This window comes from Larus michahellis, chromosome 5 (genome assembly GCF_964199755.1).
Source record: "Larus michahellis chromosome 5, bLarMic1.1, whole genome shotgun sequence".
NCBI lineage: Eukaryota > Metazoa > Chordata > Aves > Charadriiformes > Laridae > Larus > Larus michahellis.
Genome location: NC_133900.1, coordinates 23300696 through 23324142, shown reverse-complemented (window position 1 = coordinate 23324142; position 23447 = coordinate 23300696). Strand labels below are relative to the sequence as shown.

Sequence of the window (23447 nt, the reverse complement as noted above, 5' to 3'; positions counted from 1 at the left end):
AGGTAAGACTTTTATCTAGGTCAGCGTACTTTAAAAAATATTCTAATTCATTTTAATCTTTCAACAGCAACAATATTGTCTTGTGGATGGATTATCTACCTAACTTATTATAATTCCCGGAACATTGGACTCATTTTAACATTGGTTCTTAACAGATTATATAAACATGGCTACATCCATATTGGTAAGTTCTGATTACTGTAATGCTGCAGTTTATCTACTGCGTTTTATTATACCTCAATTTGCTAAAAACTCGAAGTGTTCTTTTGTTATAGTAATTTGAAAACGGTCAGCATGGGTTTAATTTAAGAAGAAAAGATGTTCAATATCATGCTTTAGGGGAGGATTCTTGTTGTAAGAAGAAAACCACCCCCCCTTTTTCATTAAAGTCTCTCGTTATTTTATATTAAAGTGCACTTGATGAGTTTTTTAATTTTAAGTCGAGTTTACTTTTTTCTGTTTAGTCTGTATACTTTGTGTACTTAAAATCTGTATGTTTTCCATTATCCCTTTTTCAAAGCTCTGTAATCATAATGGTTAGTGTCATGGAATCATAGAATAGTTTGGGTTGGAAGGGACCTTTAAAAGCCATCTAGTCCAACAGCCCTGCAACGAGCAGGGATATCTTCAACTAAATCAGGTTGCTCAGAGTCCTCTCCAACCTGACCTTGAATGCTTTCATGGATGGGGCATCCACCACTTCTCTGGGCAACCTGTGCCAGTGTTTCACCACCCTCATGTAAAAAAATTCTTCCTTAGATCTAGTCTAAAGTTCTCTCTTTTAGCTTAAAGCCATTACCCCTTGTTCTATCGGAACAGGCCCTGCTAAAAAGTTTGTCCCCATCTTTCCCCATAGGCCCCCTGTAGGTACGGAAAGGCTGCAATAAGCTCTCCCTGGAGCCTTCTCTGCTCCAGGCTGAACCATACTGGGACTGTGCTATGTAGAATTTATACTGGCTAGAACATTTGCATCAAAATCCATTAACTTTTTTTTTTTTAAACACTTTTGAATAAAACAGGTCAGTACAAATCACTTGGGCGCTCACCCACATTTCAAAAATATCTGGTGCTGAGTCACAGAGGGCTGTATCCCACAACCCCACTCTGATCGCACTTTTAATTTTCTTTCATTTATTCTTCTGTGACTTCTTCTGTTTGCTTCCCAGAGTAACTATGACTTTAGTTCTAGACATTTTCTGCAACTATTGATCATAAATGTAGTGAAAACTTAAAAACAAAAAGTCCCACCAATGTTTGCCTGCCAAAGAGACCCTTGCAATAATTTGCTTATGTCCTCAAGAATTTAAGAGCTGTAATCCAAGCCATCTTCAAATCCGGCTTTTTGAACAGCAATATAGATGAAATACTTATTGGCTGCTACACTTGATCTATAGGCTTTTATTAAAATGTCTCTGTGAAATTGCTATTAAGTAAAGGCAGCTGGACGTAGCTGGCCAAATATATGGTGTTCTTTATAAACTTAATCACTAAGAAGAACATAACATTAATTAAATCCCATGATGTACAGCTTGGCTTCAATCGATTAATGTTGATTTTTTTTTTTTAATTTTTTTTTTTAAATCAGATTTTACTTAACTTTCTGTGGACGAGCTGAAAAGCCTTAGGAAAAATATGGGCTATTGCATTACCTGCTGGTCTTTTCATGCTTATTAATCCTTCCTGCTGTAAACACAATTTGTCATAATAATTGGACTGAAAACATTATAGCCATTTAAAACTTGAAAAATTATTTTGTCAGGAATCTTTATTTCTCTAATTATGGTCTTGCATACAAAGGCGTGATACTATAAATGTTCAAAATGGCTTTCCTAACTCTTTTCGTAAGCTTTGGAAGACACTTGAATGTTCCTGAGTGACTAGTGTCTCTCAGGGGTTGATTGCATTTTTGGGTGGTGCCAAATGCAGCACCTTTTAGAGTTGCGTACTTTTTGTGTTGTATGTTCTGAATCTCTGACTTCCGTTCTCTTCTGAAAGTCAGTGTCTTTTCAAAGGGAAAACTCAAGATACCCAGTAAATGCATTTCAGACAATTGAATACTATATTCTTCCTGTTCAGAAAATAAAGCATCAACAACTTTAGAGTAATGTCTGAGAAACACTTTTTTTCACACTAGGTTCCTTTTCCTTCTCTGTGCTGTCTGGAAAAGTCATGGTTCGCGAAATCTATTTCATCACAGAAGACATGTCTATCAGGTACAAATTTCCAAGGGAAATCACCCTTCTAAATAGCGATTTCAAATACAGTTAAATGTATATGTCTAAATAACATATCAAAATACTGCCTTACAAATGAGCAATGAATATATATATAAATGTTAAAAATAAACCGACTCCTTTGATAGTAGTATTTAGACATTCTCAGATACTTGTTAGCTCATTTGCTGTTTGAGCGTTATAAATTGGAAGTGTGTACGGGATAAGATTCTAGTTTTCCTTAATATTTGTGAAAGAAAACACTTTAGAGTTTGAAGGAGAACTATTTTTTCATTAATGTCTTGCTCCCGCTCTTAAGTCTGGAAGATGCATTTTGGCCAATGGTTTTGCATTTATTTACTGGAATTGAGAATAATTTGTTTTGTGAACCGCACATTAGCGAATAGTTTATAATTTTGATTCTTACTGTTAAATTTGGAAAGTCTTGAGAAGACAATGGATATGGGGTTTTGTGCAAATTTCAGCTAATGCAGTAATTGTACGTTATAGTGTATGCTTCATGCTGTAATGCTTTGTGCTTTAATATTGCTTGTACACTGCTGCAACTGCAAATCTCTGCGCTGCATAAGGCAACGTGTCATGCAGCCGCACATAGGATTTTGGATTATCACTCACTTAACTTCTGTTTTATCAAATTTATTTGATTTAGAATTCAAGATGGATTTATCATATTTCGCTGGTGGAAGATGTACAACCCTAAGCAGAAACAGCATGGTACGTTTCTCAAAAAGGTTTCAAAGTTTAAGTTGACAGGTAGCCTACAGAAAAACACTTCCTTTGCACGATGGCATGTGTGTGAGTGATTTGTTAATATGTACCTGAAGTACATTGAACCATCAGAAGGTATGGGTTCTTTTAACTGGTTGATCTGTGTGACTAGAACACCACAATGAAATAAATACGGGATACATTATCAGGGACTTGAACCCTTCTTAAGACAAACCGTTAACCTTAATAGTAGCCTTCATTAGCTGTAGTCTAAGCATAATTGACCGTGTATTGAAGTTTATAACCATGATAGAGACTTCTTAAGTTCTGGAAGTGATTTTACTTTTCAAGGTTTAGTGTTGGGCTGTCAGTATTTTAGCAAAAGTGTTAAGGTAGGGGATGTTCTATAGTACTTGACAACCCTTTGTCTTGAATGACATCTGTGGTTGTAGAAATGGGGAAGTGAAAAATTCATTTATTTTTCTTCCTTATCTCTGGCTGAAGAAGGGCGATTAAAATTGGCTGGAAGAGATTAATTGTATCTGCAGACAACAGTTGTAGAAAACATAAGTAGCCTTGTGATGTGTGCTTAGTCATTTATAGGATTAGAGTCTGCTTGAATGAGTCTCAGGTCCTGTCTGTCTTGACTTTTGAAGCGTCACAACTCCATTGCTAATTCAAGGAGGTTCAGAAATGGCAACTGTCTACAGTTGAGAAGGGCACTAATTGAGAAGGTCATTGAACTTTGGAGGGCTTTTTTTTTCTCATCTCCCCTTTGGAAAGTGTCCTTTGGCGTGAAGCCTCTTAGACTTGTCAGCAAGCTTGTACAGCTCTTGCTTCGTCAGTACCAACTCAACAGTGGCAGGAGTACTGCATATGTGTTACGCAGGTAAATACGAGACACCTTTCAATATAGTGATATGAATTAGGAAGAGTCGCTCCCTTCTTTTTATTGAGGCATTACTAAGCTTCTAAGGTGACAGGACACAACTCAAGTTTTTTATACTGTAAGAAGACTAATTCAAGAAGTGGAACCTAGTCTTAGAGTTAATTAGATTTTTCCAACCACAGGTTATTGTCCAACAGGTTTTCATAGAATTTTCTTCATCTGCTAGTTAAAACATATTTCTCTGGTGGCTCACAGAATGAAAAAATGAATTGAACTTAATGCAATAAAGATAGTTGTGTCTGTCTTTTGTGGTGGTATTTTTGCTTGGCAGTATCGCAAGGCTTTAACCATTTCTGCTGACATTTAAGACTGCAGAATTAGTGGACAAATAATCCAAGTAACCAAGGAGGTCAGAGGTGTATAGGTCTGACAACCAAGTAATGTGAATAAAATACTCTCTTAAATAATTACTTGTTTGTCCTAGGCATGTCATACCAATGTTGCAAGAACTTCATAGAAAAAGCCAAGTATGTGGGTTGTCTTCCTGCTTTGAGTGTTAAGATAAACTGTACTGGAACTTGAGAGTAGGTTTTGTACATACTTGAGAAATGAAAGTGGTTTAGGAACAAAAGTTGGAGCATTATGTTGGGAATAAGGCACACCCAAATGTCTTGGTTTAGGGGCCACAGCAGATTATCAATTTTCATGTTGTGAAACCACATAGTGTGGTCTGTGAGGTACTACTGCTTGAAGGGGGAATACCATTTTGGGAATCAGTTCCTCTACTTTTTATTGTCAGGAGTGACTTGTTTCATGTTCTGTTAGGTTTTATTTAGTGCGTATGTTTATGTTGAATTGTTTGGGTAGGTGTGGTACAAACATTTGAATAATAATAAATAGATAATACATCTTGATTAAATTCTCTAGGAAGCAAATGTCAAAATCTCATCTGCATTAGTCACCTGTATTCCAACAAACTTTGATAAAACTTCAGTGTTTTCCTATCAGTCTGTTAGTTACTTTTACATGACCTACATATATGCCTCTTTGAATCATTTAACTATATGACATTCAGATGTGCTTTTTGCTTTCCTTATCTTTTTTTTTTTCTTTTCTAAAAGTGTCAGGCAACCAAATTGGTGTGTGGAGGTCAAATCTTATTTTTGTTATTAGGAAAAAGAGATAGTTGTCTCTTTAAATCCCCTTTGAATAAATGAATTACTACATATGATTTAATTTAGTTAATAATGTCTAATGCTTTCCTCCAGGAATTGAAAAATTACATTTATTTGTGTTCTTGATGATACTGAAATCTCCCAGGTGAACAATTGTGTATCCTAATCTTTGTCCATGTCATCCTTTGCCTATATGTTATTGATGCAAGTTAACATTACCAACGAATGGATTTGATAGTGCTTTTATGAAAACAGGAAGGAACTGAAACTGGCTCATTAACTTTTCTCTGTCTCCTGTTCAAGAAAACTGTGATGTCAGTGCTTTCTGGAGATTTATTATACTTTTTTTTTTTTTTATAATGATACGGAAATTTCTGGCAATTTAGGTGTGAGGGGTAAAAGGTGGGTTGCTATTGTTGGGACGGGGCATTGTATAGATGTGTAACATCGGGAGACAGATGAGTTTGTTAGCAAAGAGGGTGCATTTAATAAAGCAGCTGTCTTTAAACTGTGATTCTTGGGCAGCTGCATTTCTTCTCTTGACCCTGATCACAACAGCAGCAGTGTTTGCTCTGATTTTTTTAATTTCTAGTGTCTGTGGGAAATGTTGCCTTCAGTTTGTACCCCCTGAGTTACAGACTGGGGACTGCTGTAATAACCGTTGATGCTTCAGCTTCCTAAAGTCTCTTTGACTTAGAAAGACCAGATCAGGTTTTAGAGCAGCACAGGTCTCTTGAGTGAACGTGTAATGGGCACTCTTTCAACTGGGTAATTAGGGGGAAACTGTGTGAGCTTTTTCCTCGCATTAACTACATAATTAGGTCATACTATCTAAGGCGAAAGTATGTCAAAGTATGTCACAAACAGCTCTGTATGCGATCAGCAGATGTTAAACTAGTTTTTAAGGATCAGAGAGTCAAGCTGATATTGCAGTTAAAATTTTAAATTTGTGAAAATGTTGACCGATTGTGCAAAATGAGTGTACTTCTTGTTAGTTTCTGCCTATTAATGTTTTCTGTTTCTCTGTAAAAGAAATCTCTTTCTCAGCTGAGGCCTGCTGTACCACACAACTTGGCTAGAAAACCATTTGGTTTTTGAGATTGAATCAGTCTCAAGTACCGATATCTGTGCTAAAAAGCAGAAGTTGGCACCGGGGCTTCTGTGCTGTACATCAAGAGGGATTTTTCTTTGTTTGTTTTTAAATATGAGACTAAATAAACCTCACTTACCATTTTTTGCAGCTCCTGTCTAGATTTATTTTTGGATTGTGACCTAAGGGTGAAATGCCTTTTGGGTTTTGTGTTTTGGACGCAACTGTCTTATTTGCCAAGTTTTACTGATTTGCTTGGAAAGGTGTAATTATTTTGTGGAGTGTTTTATTGCTTTTTAATATGTACTTCAGCTGTTCACTACTGTGTAGATTGTTTTTGCAAAATCTGCATATTTGAAAAACTGTAAATATTGCAAGGAATTGTTAGAATAGAATTAATAAGTCTTTTCCTACTATTTGTTTAGATCCAAAGGCAGAAACACGACTGTATATTATGGTGAATGACTTTGAATTCCATGTGTACAACCGTTCTGAGCTTTATGGACAACTTCAAGAACTATTTGGCTTGGATCCCACAATAATTCCAGCAAAGAAAGATGATGAAAAAGCACAAGTAAACGGGAGGCAGAGAACACATACCAATCTTGAAAGGTAAATTATTATTCATTTTGCTATTTTGTCAATGCTTTGTTCTGCAAAGTGCTGAACTAATTGGGTAATGTTTTGTTAACATATGCTCTGGAGGCCAAATGGTTGAAGCACAGCTGAGAGGGAAATTGCACTGACAAGCCTGACAGTCTAAATCTTTTTCCTTTCCTCAGACTTCCTACCATAATAATTAAAAAATCACAACCAAACAAACCAAACCCTCCTTGTTTAATGATCAGAGACAGGTTGAAAAATCTATTTGAAGCACGCTGTGGAAAGGGAGTGTGTGTTGAAGAGGATTATGCTTGCAGAATAATAATGGTATTGCTCAGTAGAAATAATAGCTGCTCAGGACATTATACAGGCAAAATGTGAGGATCTATATGGTGTTTGGGAGGACTTACTTGGTTTTTGAGCTTTAAGCTTGGGCTGATTTCACAAGTTGTCTTTTTTAGGGGTGTGTGTTTGTGTCTAGCTACACAAACTATCTTTTCTGATTTTATTTTTTTTGGGGGTACCCCAGAAAAGATGGTGCAGGGTCTATAAGAAGTTCTTCTACATGGCTTATGCGTAATGGAGTCGGATGTTCAATAATAAGCCTCTCTTTGGGCAGAATTGCACTGGACTGATTTATTGGCAGGAGCAGAGAAGATCTAATGAGACTTGAGTTCTTCCACTGGTGCTGGCCAAGCCAGTACTTGTTATTGAATTACAGATAGTGGGCAGCTGCAGGATGCTGTGGCAGTCTGGAGTTTGGAGAAGGGCTGTGCCTCCAAGCCAGGCTCTTCATGTTTTCATTTTACACCTTTATTGACCGATGCAGGAAGGACTTCTGCCTTTGAGGAGGACATGTCTTGGGAAATGAAAAATCCCACACGTAAATAGGAATATTTAGAACAGACCAAGTTCCACTGAGGAAGATTTATTGAACTATTTAAGAACTGTTGCTCTGTGTTAAACATGGCTCGCTTGTTTTCTACCTGTGTCAGCTCAGTATACCAGCACCCAAAGTCTAGCTGCATATGGTTCCTGCTCTTCTTCCAGGCTCTGGAGGAGCCTGCAGTAGTCTGCTAGCACGTCCTTTAGAGGAGGCACCCTTGTGGGAAGGAGTGTTCCCTGAGATCTGTGCACTGAAGACCTCCAGAAGAAAAGGTTGGTTAGTTCTTTTGCAGAAAAGATAAAATAATAAAACCCATTCTTTCCTGTAGTGTTAAAGTGAAAACAGAATCTCAAGACCCTTCTTCTTCGTGGAGATCACTTATTCCAGTCATTAAAGTCAATGTGAGCACGGTAAGTGAAAAGACCCTGTTAATGAAAATATTTAGCAGCATATGTTTAAAAATCAGGCTTGCCATTCATTTTTCTTGTACATACTTTTTGATTATTATTTTTTTGTTCTCCTTCATGCTTTAAAAGAGTTTTAAAATGACACGACCAGCACTCCCGTGACACAGTCTGACACAGTCACAAATCCTGCTGGTGCTGATGGAACACATGGGTTTTTTTCTCTGTTGTGGGGAATACTTGTGTCTTAGAATTGTAATACTTTCAAGAGTATCACCAAATAATTAAGCTAAGTAATGGGTGTTGCACAATGTGTGGTGTGTTGGGTTTTTGACAGGTGTTTGGGGTTTTTTTTTCCTTCTTTTTTCTTTTCTTCCCTGCATCTTTTAATAGGGATATTTGAACATGTTCCTTAAAAGTTAATGTTGCCTCCCAAAAAAAACAGGAAACCTGTTACTGAGGTGATATGAGATAGAATATTGAGAGTTTAGTGTACCAGGTAGTATTTTTAGATATGCACAGAATGTGGCTAGGATTTTTGTCTATGATCTTTATTTCAGATTGCTGGTTAAGCTGCATTATTATAGGTAAATTTTATATATTTTCTTATATATATATATAAAAGAGCAGTGTATAATGAATAATTGTTTTCTTTTTGATTTAGGGTCGCTTGGCATTTGGGAATCATTATCAGCCACAAACACTTTGTATTAACTTTGATGATGCTTTTTTGACATACACCACAAAACCACCTTCGAGCCACCTTGATCAGTTTATGCACATTGTGAAAGGAAAATTGGAAAATGTTAGAGTCATGCTGGTTCCAAGTCCAAGATATGTTGGTCTTCAAAATGATGAGTAAGTTCTGGGTATTTTTGTTTCCATATTATTTATTTTAAGAAAGTGAGTAAAAGAATGTTGGTTGTGTTTCTGTGACTTTATTTTTCTTAGTGCATTTAGACAGTTGGCATTTTTACCGCTCTGAAGGTTTTAAAAGTTAGATCTTTGAAACTATTTTATTTATGAAGAAAAGTACTGTCTTTCTATCTCTTTGTAGATTTTTTTTGTGTGTGTGTATTTGTTCTGCAATATGATTAATCAAAAAGTCATAGAAAACTTTGACTTGGAAGGGACATTTAAAGGTCATCTAGTCCAACCCCCCCTGCCATGGACAGGGGCATCTTCCAGTAGATCAGGTTGCTCAGAGCCCCGTCCAACCTGGCCTTGAATATTTCCAGGGATGGGGCATCCTGCATTCAACTTTTATTTTCCTTCACTCAGGTATTATAGCTGTACGCAGACATTGACAGCACTAAATTCCTGGGATAAATGCAAGGTTTAAGGTGGTGACTTCTGTAGAGCTGACTCGTATGTGGTTTGGAAAATATCTTTTAAAAATGGTCAAAAGCTGCACAGTGCTTGCTCTAGGAGAAATCATGTTATCTCTTGAAGACAGATCACTGATCCTTTTACCCCTGTGTATTCCGCATAAGCGGGGTTATGCAGCTTTAACAAACTGAAAGGTAGTAAGTCAAACAAAAGAAAGAGTGCTTGCATGAAGTGATTTGACACTAGAACTCTTATTTTATTATACTTTAACTAGCAAGACATTTATGTGCATACTATGTTAACATTCCTGATTGATACAGTATGGACATCATAGCCATAATTTTCTGTAGTATCTTATTTAATGCTTACAATGTTATATGTTCAACAGTTAATTTGGACAAAAATGCTAAATTTCAAAGTCTTTCACAGGCATTATTTGCTCAACAAAAAATAAATAGTGTATACTATCCTTGAACAATGGCACCTATGAGTTGATGTAAAATGATTATATCTATTTTATACCTCCTAAGCAACAATATCCAGAGAATGAGTTATGATGTTTGGAAGTAAACTGTACATCATTTGACTGTACCTTAATTGGCTTTGTATCAGCCAAATACTGGCGTCCATAATACGCCTTTATATGTTTTCAAAGAACATTCTGTGGATGTGTACAGAATCTTACTCTTCCAACATGACGACAAAGGAAATTTCTCCAACTAATATTGAAAACAAACAAGATTAAAACAAAATAGGATTAAGATACTCAAACTATTAGCTTTTTCCCCTGCTTCCGCTAAGTATTTTCTTTTCATGCTGTTACCGTCCCTGCAGCTCCTGATGGCTGAAGGATGGCATGTGTGCAGAAAACGTGCCCTAATTTATGGGATAGGTTCAACAGATGACCCAGTTCACTGGAAACGGGAATGTTTGAATCTTTAGAGCCTGCCCTCTTATGCTTCTTTGGCTTAAAATTTAAGCTGGTTGTCTTAACTTTCAGAAATTCCCGCAGGCAATGCGCGTACAAAAAACAGCTAAGTGACTTGGTGAAATTTATAACAGACTGACTAATCGATACAAACATCAAAAACCCACCTTGAAAACTGTCATATTATATTACAAACAGATATCTTAACGCCTCCATCACTTTTTGCAAATAAATCCTCCAAAACCCAAGGGAAAAAGAAAAAAGTTGTGCTAGGAAAAGCAGATCAAAGCAGAGCAAGTTTGCAGAGCAGTGACTAAGTCAGCAGGCTCAACGTGGAAGTTTAGGATAGATACTAGGAAATACTTTTTAACGGTGATGGTGATCTCATTATCATTCATTACCGTTATCTAATTTGTTTTTGCAAATGGTCTGTGGTGAGGTTTCTAAGGTTCTATCACCTCCATCAGCTAAGTCCGGCAAGATGTAATTATTCCTCCTGAGGGTGGGTTAGGCAGCCTCATTAGGTACCTTCCTCTCCCACTTCCTGCAGAGGTAGTTTCATGTGCACTTTAAGCTGAGAATACAGCAAAAAGAAGCGGTACTGTCGTCTTTTTTTTTCGCATGGCTGTACAGTGAACACTGATTGTAGAATTTGTCCCTGTTAAGAATAATTTATAACTCGTGCTGCTGTGCCATGGTGTGCTTCCCAGTCTTGCTGACCTGTGTGTGCCTATTGAGGAGTGTGGGCAGAATAAACTGAGCTTTTCCCATGAACTACTATTTATATATCTCTAAATGCTTTCCTTCCCACTTCTATTCCTGAATCACTAAACAATTTTTTTTCACGTCTTGCTCTATTTGCATCTCACTGGGGAGATTCAGTTTTGGGCAGAAAACAGAAATAATTGGAAAATTGGGAGTGAATAGAAAGTATTTCATCTTTGACTGCTGTCGTTACTCTCAAAATAAAATTGATTTTAATATTACTGCTTTGTTGCTTTTTGGCAGTACATGGAATCATCATCTGCTGTCTTACGTATTTTCCAAGCTTTCCTGAATTTGAGCTGTAGTAAAATGGGCAATGTGTTTCATGCTCCTGGACTCTGTATTTCTGGCATTGGAATTTTCTTTTATTCTTTTTTTTTACGAGGTGGAAATTTAGAAAAGTGGCTGAAAAGTGGCAAAAATGTCTTTTGCAGTAAAAATAGAATTTTTGCATTATAATAATATTATTACTATAAAATGTAATATTATGTAAATTAACATGTGGTAACACTGTAAGAAAGGGATTCTAATATAGCAATATAGTAGTGTTAGGAGAAGTGTTTCACGTATTAGTTTCATCACTTAGATCCTTTTATATTGAGGGGAATGTTATTAAGGAAGAAGAGCCTTTTTTTTTTCTCTTTTTTTTTTTTTTTTAACTAATGGTCTAATTACTGAAGATGTCTTGTCCCTTTGGTTTAGAGTGCTATTTTAGTAAGAAAACAATTAGAAGAAGCAATATAGGACAAGGAGAAAGGAACTCTTGATGGAAAGAAACACCGAAAGTAAAACTTTTATAGTTGGTTGTGGTTTATGATACCTGAGAAATGTCTTTGTGGAGAGGAACGTGGTATCTTCATGCTTGAGTTAACCAAACATTTAAATTACTTTATGTAATAATAATAATAATAATAATTATAACGTAATGATCAAGTATTTTTTGCAAATCAGAGTAGACATAACCTAGCAATATGATAGTTGCCTTTTTGATAGGAGACTTGAGACCAGATAGACTTGAATATTCACAGTGTTTATTTTCAGAAGCTCGTTTAGTCCTAGGTAGGAGATAGACCAGGAATCACAGCATGATAGGGAAGGAAAGAGAGGATGGAAGTTACAACCTGCACTTCAAATTTAGCTCACAAACAGCTGCATTTGGACAGACTGTGGTGTGGCTCGGGCACTTCTGTCCGTTCTGTTTGCCCTTCTGGTAACATGAGGAGACCAATGCCTGGTAGCTAAGGTAGCCTGTGGCTCTTGTAGATAGCCTGCAGCCAGGCTGTTGGCAAGACCAGCACAGACACATGGAGCTGGTGTCATGGGATCACATCAAACTTGAGTCTTGCCCGAAAAATCTTCCTGGTCAGGTACCACATACATTTTATCTCCACTGTTGGCTTGCTTGATGCAGATAGCAGTTTTATTGATGATTCAGTGGTTAAATGTGTACTACTTACAAGATACAAGTGAGCCTGACTTATGTAATCTCTTCCATTTTGCTTAATGTGTTGCATTTAAAATTACTTCAATTCATGAAGATTAACTTTAGTGTATTGCTTTTTAATCTTTATCTTTGCACTCTTTTCCATTACAGGCCACCGAGGCTGATGGGGGAGGGTTTTGTTGTAATGCAGTCCAATGATGTTGATATCTATTACTATATGGATGAACCAGGTACCTTCTGTTCAATACAAAAATAAAATTTTAATGGGTTTGAAGGCTATTTTTTTTATTTAATTGTCTGGACTTGCTAAGCAAATTCTTTTTTTATGCTGAAAAATTTCTATGCTGAAAGAGTTAGTGTAATGTTTTGGAGCCCATAAAAGCATTCATAAGTACGCTTATAAGTTCATAAGTTATTTTTCTGCAAATGAAAAAAAAATTCCACTGAAACAAATGGGAGAGTAAATTTAGAAGGGAGTGAAATTTTGAGCTGCATTCTCTTTAATGTTTGTTGTCGACTTCTAGACCCTTTCATGTAAGAGACCTGGGGAACTTCATAGATGAAAAACTGTACATGTACAACAAACTTTTTTTTAACAGTGAGTAGTGTTATATAGATGTAGGTACTCTGCCAGCAGTGCCTTCTGTAAGTCTATATGCAACATGGAAGCAATTACTCTTCATACTTGTTTTTGAAACAAGTTCTGTTTTAAGCTGTAAACTTAAACGATGTAGGTTTCCAAAAGTACTTCAAGAGTGGGAACAATTTATAGTCAATACCTACTGGGGTTTTTGGGAAGTTTATTTGGTGCATGGATATCTGAATATTGTGGTGTCTGTCTTTTGCACTTTAAATCCAGCGTATTACCACTTAATTTTGCTGGAGTTTTTTCAGTTTGCAGAAGCTTTTGCTCTGACTCCACTTAAGGTATTGCCTGAATCTTGAACAAAGGTAACATGTTCGATCATGATGTATACAGGTATAGGATAGGTAGAAATTTTGGATCGTTGCTGAGTGACTGCTTGAATTTTTGCTAGTAACTCTGGGTCTACTGTAGTAAGTCTTCCTTTTTATTTGTCTGCGTTGTCTGTAGAAATTATTTTAACTTAATCTTATTTGTTTCAAAACTTGGTTTGTAAGCAGGATTCGTAAGTGAATGCAGATGTATGAAAAAAAAAGCATACTTACATACATGTATGAAAAAAGCATACTTAAGAGATAACACTGTTGTGTATGTCAGTATTTCACTGATACTAGTGAGCAGTGCTTCAGAAAATCCTGAGGATTTTTGGTCGTATTCTTGCCCTTCCCCTGGAATTCTGCATTGAATTGTGGCTTGATATTCATGTAACGTAGCGGTCTCAAATAAAACTGACATCAGGACACTTGAATTGTCTTGTGCTTAGGAAACGTTTTTCCTGCTAATTTGAAGCAGCTTCCTTTAATAATCCGTTTATTATATTCTGTAATATAGGTCTTGTACCAGAGGAGACGGAGGAAAGTAATGATGGAGAAGCAAACAACGAAGACAGCAAATTACAGGATCTGCCACCGTGTTGGGGTTTGGACATTGTTTGTGGAAAGGGAACAGACTTCAACTATGGACCTTGGGCTGATAGGCAGAGGTATTATCATGATTTATGTCTTCAGCTTTAATCTTTAACACCTATTATTATTGAGAAAACATTCTAAAGTTTCCAGTGTGTGACTGCTCAGACTTTTAATTTGTATGGGCTAGACTAGGCAATCTGGAAAAGAGTCCCGTCACAATGGTTTAGTATTAGTAAATTCATTGTTGTTTATCTTGTTGGGCTTACAAAGTTAGGATCACTCAGTGATTTTTTAGTATTAAATTAATAAATTATGTCCCTATATTTTTGTGAGCGAAGTCGTTTTACTATTTATCACGTGTTACATACCTAACGATTACTTTTAGATTCAAGCTCCTCTTAGCTTATGGATGAGAATACACTGTGCATTGATGAGAAAAATTTATGGAAGTACAAGTCTGGCTATGAAAATAATGAGGGGGGAATCATTTATCCCTGCTTAGGAGAATCAATCGCTTGATGTGGTCTCCAAAGTATTTATTATCTAGGTATTTTAGTGACAAAATATTGGGCCAGACCTCTACCACTATTCTTTACTTAGCCCTCGATGTTTTGTGCATGAGTTTCTGGTGGAGACAATAGGATTGTTTGGAGAGTAAAGGTCTATTAAGTAAAAATGACATAACCAGTACTTTCCCTCTTTTCCCCTATTAATTACAGATTGATACTTCTTTTGGCCTCCATTAATTCTCCTGTGAATCTATTATTATTAACTGTCTCTTAGAAGCGTGAGGATGGCAGACCAAAGAGTAGTCATTAGATATGACAGTGTCTTAGAGAATTTAAGAGAAAATGACAGTGTCTTAGAGAATTTAAGAGAAAATGCCAGTTTCTAGAACAGTGCTTTGGTGGGAGCAGGAAGTCAGTGAATCATTAATGATATTTTTAACACCACCGAGAAAGCTTGCTCTGTGATGGTATGCTTTTTATAATTCTAACTGGCTAAACAGAAGGCAGTTTGGTGCCTGTGCAGCATCCATAGAGTTTATAGATACATACCTGGGAACACTTTCGCATCGTGGCATGGATGGAAAATAGAATTTTGGAACGTGCCTGAATGTTTTAGAAGCACAGATCTGTGGGAGTTCTATGGACTTTGTACTCTCGATTCATATAAGGGCTTCGACAAATACTGATCTTTAATACACCATACAATAAGATCTTGGGTTTCCCCATACTTTTGACAGTGTGTGCTGTGTGGTGTTTGTGAGGGTTTTGTTGTTGGGGTTTTTTTGGCTTTTTTTTTTAAAAAAAAAAAAAAAAAAAGAACTTTTAAGCTGCTAGAGTGGTCAGGTGCTGGGTGCAGGAAACTGCTCCCCCTCTTAAAGACTTACTTCCACCCCCCTGAGATCTAATAAGCTGTGCTGTCTGGGCTTCATTGCTGTGGCTTTCCTTTCACGTAGTTGTATGTTCAGATACAAGTCTGCAGAAATGTAGGCTTCATTTCACTCCCATTCTGAGATCCTAAAGTTTTGTATTTTGTTTATTTCTGGGCATTCCATCAATTATCTATGCACAAACTGAAGCATAAACAGATTACTTCCTACTATGTTTTTGTAGCAGATTTGTAAACGAAAAATTAGGAATAAGAAGAAAAGCATAGCTTGTTTGCCATCTGAATTAAAATATTTTTGTTCTAAATCACTTATGGTCTGTCTGTTTATGGCTGTTATCCAAAAGTCACTTCTTGTCATTGAAACTTTGGGAGATTTCAGTAATGAGTTGGAAGGCACCCACGATGAAGACTTGAAGATTCTTTCTTATCACATCCAGTGGTTGTCTAACTACTCAGCTAACTGCAAAATAATTAAGCGAACCAAACAGATGCATAAATATGTATAAATACATATGTATTTCTTCTGTGAATAAAAACAACTCCTTTTTTTTTCTTCCTCACTAGGGATTGCTTGTGGAAGTTTTTCTTCCCACCAGACTACCAAGTTATGAAAGTCTCAGAAATTGCTCAGCCTGGGAAACCAAGACAGATCCTTGCTTTTGAACTGCGGATGAATATTATTGCAGATGCCACCATTGATTTGCTTTTTACCAAAAATAGGGTAAATAATGAAAACTTACCTAGAAACTGACTTGTCTACTTTAATTACACTGTGCTTTATGGTTCTGTGTATTTTTACTTGTCTCAGATTTTTATTACAGAACTACGATTTTAAAAGCTAGGAGATTTTTGTTTTAGTCTTCCATAATTATGGGTAAACCCTTCAAAGAGTAATATTGGCTGAGAGGTATTAATATTTGTTGGCTTATTTTAAGTTTCTTTCAAGCCTTAAAGCAACATCTTAACCCATGCCAGCTTCTGCAGTTTTGGGAATTCAAGATCTGGATGTTTCCTATGCAGTCTTTCATTACTATGAAGCTCACCATGATGAAAAGATAATTTCTTCTGATATTGGATGAATATCTAATATTACTAGAGGGATGAAAGTGAAGGGAACAAAAGATGTGTATGTGTAGGGGGTTGGATTTTTTTTTTCCCCTGTTGCTGCTCTTATTTTGTGACTGAAAGGGTTAGAAAATGTAGCATTAAAAATATACATTCATCTGCCCTCTTACTCTGTTTCTATTAGTGGAACTAAGGCAACATGTTAAGCCTAAAAATGGTGTTATTTAGTATCATTGCACATAGATAGTTCATTAGTAATTTTTCCGAATGCTAGAAAGACTTCTTCCATCCAGTGCCTTAATCAGGGTGTGGATAGTGATAGCCAGAGGCATAAAGTACACTGGTTGATGTGGCGATCCTAGAAATAATGTTTGGACTTTTTTCTTTCTTGCAATACAGGAAACTAATGCTGTTCATGTAAACGTCGGTGCAGGATCATATCTGGAAATAAATATTCCCATGACAGTAGGTGAAAATGGTGAGTTAAGGCTAAGCTTAAGTTGTTTTCCTAATGTTTTTCCTGAACGATTATCTTAATTTCTATGTGTGTGAATGTCTTGTAGTGTTTTTCTTTTGTGACTATGAAATGTATATTCTTATGTAAAGGAACAAAAAGTATTTCCTTGTACATTTCATTGCAAGATATTAAAGCATGTACGTATTTAAGTAGTTAAGTTACCTCCATGTATTGTTTGGATTAGGAAACACAAATTCCTTAACTACTAGATGGTGTGTCATTTAACTGTGTGTGTATTGAAGCAGATTACAGATACGTTGTCAACTCAAATCTAGGATTAGTGTAGTAGTTGAATCATGCTGAGAAATGCATTATGAAAATTAATATAATAGTTTATTTAAACAAAATAAATGCCAAAATCCAAGGTGAAGTGGAGATAAATATTATAAAGTTATGGGTATGTTCCTTGCATTTCCTGATCTTCTTGGCTCGTTTGAAACCTTTTGCTAAATTGTTTCTTCTCTTGATTCTTTTTGGCATATTTGAGGTTTATTCTGCAACTTAAACCAAGATCTCCAGAACCTGAGCATTTCCAGACAAACAGGAGAGGACAGAACTATTATAGTACTAATTTCCATTGTTAGTGGACTGCTGAAATCAAGGGTGAAAATTGTTTAAGTATTTGTGTAACTCTTATGTCTGAATTATTATGTTTTATATCTTTTGTTTGATAGGCTATTCACCTACAATTAAAGGGCAGCTTCTACATGTTGATGCCACCAGCAGTATGCAGTACCGGACTCTCTTAGAAGCTGAAATGCTAGCTGTAAGTTTGTATTAATAAGTGCAAAGCTTCAGTATCTAGAGGGTTTTTAATAAGGGACATATTTTTTGTCTGTGGAGTGGTTCTTTAAGTTCATTAACAATACAGAAGTACACCTTTTGAATGTATTTTGCAAGACGTCAATATGTGAGGAACTTATACGCACACATAACTGCACTTGTGTAACTTTCAGTGACTTATGCAATTTATATACCAAGTTATATGTGTTTTGAAAGCAGTGGAGGGATTGGAGTGCCATTTGCAAATCTTGCCTCATTTACTATGTAGTTGTATGTTCATATAGGTTTTACTTTAAATGATTACACTCTCTAGCAGTGCTACAGAATGTGAATGCATATTACTTAAAATTACTTCAGAGTGCTTAAACTACTTGAGACACGTTTAATACTGCATTATTCTTTTTTTTGCCTGGTATTTCACTTCTGCAGTACTGTAATTCTGTAGTTTACCTTTCTCGCTGGCTTTTAAATGACCTTATGAGAGTAATGTTTTTATAGTTTAAATTTGAGCATCATATCCATGGTTGAAAAATATTATATTCTGAGGGATTTTATCTTTAGTATATTGTGAAAAGCGATCCTTTTAATGAAAATTTTGGTTTATAAATTGCTTTGTATGTCTACTGCAACAGTATCAGAAGTTTGTAGTATACCTTTCCAAGTAAATGAATACACTAGCACTTGACCTTCAAACACAGAAAGAGAGAGAGATTAAATTATTAAGGAACTGGAGAGTCCTTATGTTCATCCCAGCAGGAAAACAGTTTTAATTATTCAGCAGTGTACATATGTGAAAACTGCTGAGCTACAGGGTCATCTTTTGTCATCATTGTCATCTTTTCAAGTAATTCTGATGCTTTAATATCTTGTTCACAGTTTCATATTAATGCCAGCTATCCCCGGATATGGAACATGCCACAGACATGGCAATGTGAACTTGAAGTTTATAAAGCAACCTATCATTTTATCTTTGCTCAGAAAAGCTTCTTTACAGGTAACTTCTTTACGAAATAAGTTGCATATCAAATTAAATATTCTTTCTTTAGAATTTCTTTACAAATTTTGCAAAGGTGTACAAGGTCAAGTACTCTGATTTCACATATTTAGGACAACAAATCATTTCCGAGGACAAAGTTCCTGATGTTTCCTGTTGCCTATAAATGCGTGATATTCTTAAATTTGAGTAGGGATACCAAATAATTTAATTTTCTAACAGCTAGACTAAATTTGATCTGCAGTTAAGTCATCTTAAATTTCATATTAATTTATTTCGATCAGAGCTATTGATTTGTTTAATATTTGCCACATAGGATGGTGATTTCTCTGATATCTTTCTCTTTGGATGACTGATTTTCAACTACTTAGGCTTTAGGTTGTGTCCCTGTGGCTGGCAGATGGTGAGAGAATGTAATTTGCTCCTTAGGATTTTGGCTGTGAAGAAGAATACATGTGCACAGGCAGTACAGTGTGATACAGCGTCACCAAACTGTTGCTGAACGTTCCAGCTGCAGTAATGGAAAGAATATAGCCCCATCAATGTGGCACTGCCTGGGCTAATTAGCCCTGCTGGGAGGAAGGATTAATTAGTGCAGGCATAGTGCCATGCTAATAAAGTTATCCTCCTAGTGAGGCCGGAGCCATTATCTGTATAGTGCTGCAGTACGCAGCATAGTCTACCAATCTATTCAGAGCAAACGTGAACTTCTACAACAATACTATTTTGCTGCGTTAGAAAATATTATTAATGTACACATTCAGAGTATCAGAGTGGAAAACCAAAGGAAGGCAGTTGGTAGTCCAGTGCTTTTAAGTCAATGTGTAAACTTGCTAGTGAACAAAACTGATCAAGAAAACTTAATTAAACCTATGGCTTTCCAACTTAAAAAGCAGGTGAGAAATGGGAGGTGGATTCATAGCAAGTATTTGTGGAATATCTGCCTGAGAAATGGATACTGTGTATTGTTCTCATTTTCCTTTTTCTCTGAAGGAGCAAACATTTAAGATTTATAGTTTATGAAAAGCCAAAAACTTAAAAGAAATAATCTGTCACTTGATTGCTACTAACTTGTCTTTTATTACTTTATGTGATTTTAGATTTGATCCAAGACTGGTCCAGTGATAGCGCACCTGATATTTTTTCATTTGTTCCTTATATGTGGAACTTCAAAGTCATGTTTCATCAATTTGAAATGATTTGGGCAGCAAATCAACACAACTGGATTGACTGTTCCACCAAACAACAAGAAAATGGTGAGATCACTTTTTTTAATTTGGAAGAAGAGTACATACTACAAAAAATATGTACAAAATACAGAGTATACACATAGAGTACAAGAATTATAAAATTTTTACTGGAAGAATGTGTGTTCAGTGATAACTGCCCATTTTGCTACTGTCGATGTGCATAAACCATCCTAAAACTGTTGTAAGCTCTAACTCACTTTGTACGAATGCATACCTTCTTAGTGGAGAGTGCAGCTCTAGATCATGTTTTAGCATTCATTTTTCAAGACCCTTTGAATCTTTGATTTAGTACAACAGTGTGCAGAGAGTAGCCGTGAGGTCTTGACATATGTTCAGTAAGCTGACTGAAAACATTCACTTGGGAATAAATTTTTTTAAGTGATGTTGGAAAAATACCATTTGAACTCTGGATAATTAGAAAGAATAGGAGATAACGCTGCTAATTCTAGACAAAACTAAGAGGTACACTTCAGAAAGCCAAAACTTTGGTTAATGTGCAGTTTGGTTTGTACGTGTTTACAGTGGTCTACGCTGTACTAGAATCATATAATTTCAATGCAGAAAGAGGAAGGTGGTTTAAAAATCATGAAGTTGTGTTCTAGTTAAAAATAAGGTTTCCTTCTTTAGCCTGTGTGTTTTCTTGTCCAAAAAATGGTGTGTGAAGCAATAAAGTTGTAAGATATTAGTTACAGTTGTTTTTATTGTCTACTTGCAGTTTCATTGTGTTAAGTACAGTGTCTCTGTATAAAGGACAAGCTGTAAGGAGTAAATAGTTTCAGAATAATTTAGTACGATGTACTCAAAATACACAATATTGCATTGGCAATTTCTTATGTCATGAATTCTTGAATATCTTTTCATTATTTTTACCTGTATGGTTGATAATTTGTCTAAGAACAAAATAAGGAGTAATTTTGACAGATTTGTTTTGTTTGTTTTTCCTTTACTCTCCCAGTTTATCTAGCAGCTTGTGGAGAAACATTGAACATTGTTTTCTCTCTGCCTTTCACTGACTTTGTTCCAACCACATGCAATACTAGATTCTCTTTAAGGGTAAGTCCTTCCCCTCTCACCTCTTTTGTCTTCTAAATGTGAGATAGTTTCTCTACCTTCTTCGGTCAGGACATCTGGAATAGACTCTTTCCTGAAAGAAGAATACTCTCTTTAATTTCTGGTTCATAGAATTTTTCTTTAAGTAACCCAGAGGTAAATGGTTTCTGTTGCTTATATGAAGCATCCAATCATAGGCTGTTTTAATTTAATTTAATTTATACATACATATATATACACAAATAAAAATACATTTTAAGAATATATATACACATTTCATACATACATACATTTAGTATGTATATATTTACTATATATACTTAGACTGTGTGTGTCTGTATGTATTTTATCACTTGAGAGTCTGTTCCCATTTATTTAGAAAATGTGAAAAGAGCTAATACATGTTCAAAGATAAAAATCAAATACTGGAATGAGTACCCCCAAACCATTTTGGAAAGCCATCTTCCAGATTTTTGAGAGTTTCTGTAGAATAAGTAATGATGATTATAGTAATAATGAAAGTAATAAGTAATAATGAAATAATGAAAAGTGTTTTTAACGGACGCAGCTAATTCTTTGAAAGACTGTGCTACTTTTCTTCCCTAAAATAAAAGCAATCTACTGCTACTAAAAATAAAAAAATAGTTGATGGTGATGTTGGTAATTTTTTATAATTTGATAGCAAAGAAAGAAATATTTTATCTTTTTTTTTTGTTGGTTTAAAAAGTAATGTTTAGTTGAGTTGTTGGGTACCCTTGGACCACTCACCTTTTGCAATATGGCTTGAACACCAGAAGAACAGGAATCACTAAAAGCCGTGGCCCTGTGTTTTATAGATTGCTACGGTGTGGTGTTATATGCAAATTACTGGCCTTGTAACTGTTCAGAACTACAGAGCTCATGGGATTGTACTAGAAGTTGGTGGGAGCTGTGGTCAGCAATCGCGTGAAAATTGAGATTTCTTGCCTCACTTTGCTTGTAAAGAGAACATGATGGAGCATACGAACATGGAAATAGCATGAGCATTATGCATGAAGTGAATGTAAATTAAGTTTTCAGTTACTAATGTTTGATTTTTAGGGAGAAGATGTTGATCTTCATTTGTATCTACCAGATTGTCATCCTAGTAAATACTCCCTTTTCATGTTGGTGAAAGATTGTCAGCCTAATAAAATAAGTCCTGAATCTTGTATTTCTGCTGAATGTCAAAGTGGTCAGAAAACGGGCAAACCCAAATGGAGGAACATTACTCAAGAAGAGTGAGTTTCACTGTGATATATATTTATGTCTTTATATTGGCTCTTCATATTTACTTACATTGTTTGTGATGAAAGCAACCTCATGTTCATGGAAGATATTTAATAAAAGTGCGATGTTTCTTTTTGAAAGGGCTGGATGGGTTGAATGCTGGACAGTCCCGAGCGTTGTGTTTACAATTGACTACTCATGGCACCCGATTTATCCTCAAAAGGCAGATGAGCAGTTAAAACAATCCTGTAAGTGTCACTACCTTTTTCTCGTTAGTGTGTTTCATTTCAGGAACTGCTGTGACTGTTGGATCAAGCTGCTTAAATTTGCAGAAATGAATTTAGAACTGAACTACTATGATATGTTGTCACATGGGAGAATGCTGATGTTTAGAATGCGCCAGGTTTCATTTAAAAACTGACAATAGCTCATGATGCGAAATTTCAGAAAGTGTCCCAGTTCCCCGTGTAAAGAAAGGATACTGTCTGTAGTTCACTTCCTGTCCTTAACAAAGTGGATCTCTTAAGTGGGTTGTTGCATAACATAAAATATCGGTTGGCATATTAAATATGAAGTACAATATTTTTGTCAGTATCATGTTCGTTAGCCTTCTAAGCTTTTTCTCCTTTATGTTGTGGTTTTGTCTTATTTAAATGTTTAAATGCGCTTCATATGAGATATGATAACATTGTCTGCGATTTCATTGTAGCTATCGCTGTTTAAGTGAGCCACAGGCATCAGATACAAGTGTTAGGCTGGTCAGTCTAACACTAATTTCTAAATAACAATTTTTAAGTTTTAAATACCTAAACAATATTTCTAAATAAGAAATATTCTGTAAGTATGTGGCTGTAAAAAAAAAAAAAAAAAGTTACACGATACTTAAATGCAGAAATAAAGTAAGTTATTTTAAATGCAGAGGGAGGCAGGTATGCAGGAAGTTATGAAGTTAAATACAAGTCTTTCAGGGTGAGATGGTGGAAGCAGAAGTGATGAAGGAGAGGGAGTAGAAGAATAATGAAGGCTAATGTGAATGGGCCTCAATCAGCCAGGTGTTAGAAAACATGCTGGATGATGGTTTTAGGTTTTGAGTTCCAACAATTCAAATCTAAAAGAACTCCAGTTTTAGAGGACGAAGC

At 35.8% G+C, this 23447-nt stretch overlaps 1 protein-coding gene across 15 annotated transcripts in view; it reads left to right on the top strand.

The window, feature by feature from the left end:
* Window positions 1–23447, top strand: part of BLTP1 (bridge-like lipid transfer protein family member 1) — a 114511-nt gene that overhangs the window by 11910 nt on the left and 79154 nt on the right. For all 15 annotated transcript variants that reach the window (XM_074589119.1, XM_074589120.1, XM_074589130.1 and 12 more), the window contains exons 3-18: window positions 68–184; window positions 2135–2213; window positions 2884–2948; window positions 6522–6708; window positions 7914–7995; window positions 8654–8847; window positions 12606–12685; window positions 13930–14080; window positions 15966–16122; window positions 16866–16944; window positions 17658–17749; window positions 18643–18760; window positions 19861–20016; window positions 20966–21063; window positions 22141–22319; window positions 22450–22556. In XM_074589119.1, coding sequence (XP_074445220.1) covers window positions 68–184; window positions 2135–2213; window positions 2884–2948; window positions 6522–6708; window positions 7914–7995; window positions 8654–8847; window positions 12606–12685; window positions 13930–14080; window positions 15966–16122; window positions 16866–16944; window positions 17658–17749; window positions 18643–18760; window positions 19861–20016; window positions 20966–21063; window positions 22141–22319; window positions 22450–22556 — 1941 coding nt within the window. The remainder of the gene's footprint in view (window positions 1–67; window positions 185–2134; window positions 2214–2883; window positions 2949–6521; window positions 6709–7913; window positions 7996–8653; window positions 8848–12605; window positions 12686–13929; window positions 14081–15965; window positions 16123–16865; window positions 16945–17657; window positions 17750–18642; window positions 18761–19860; window positions 20017–20965; window positions 21064–22140; window positions 22320–22449; window positions 22557–23447) is intronic.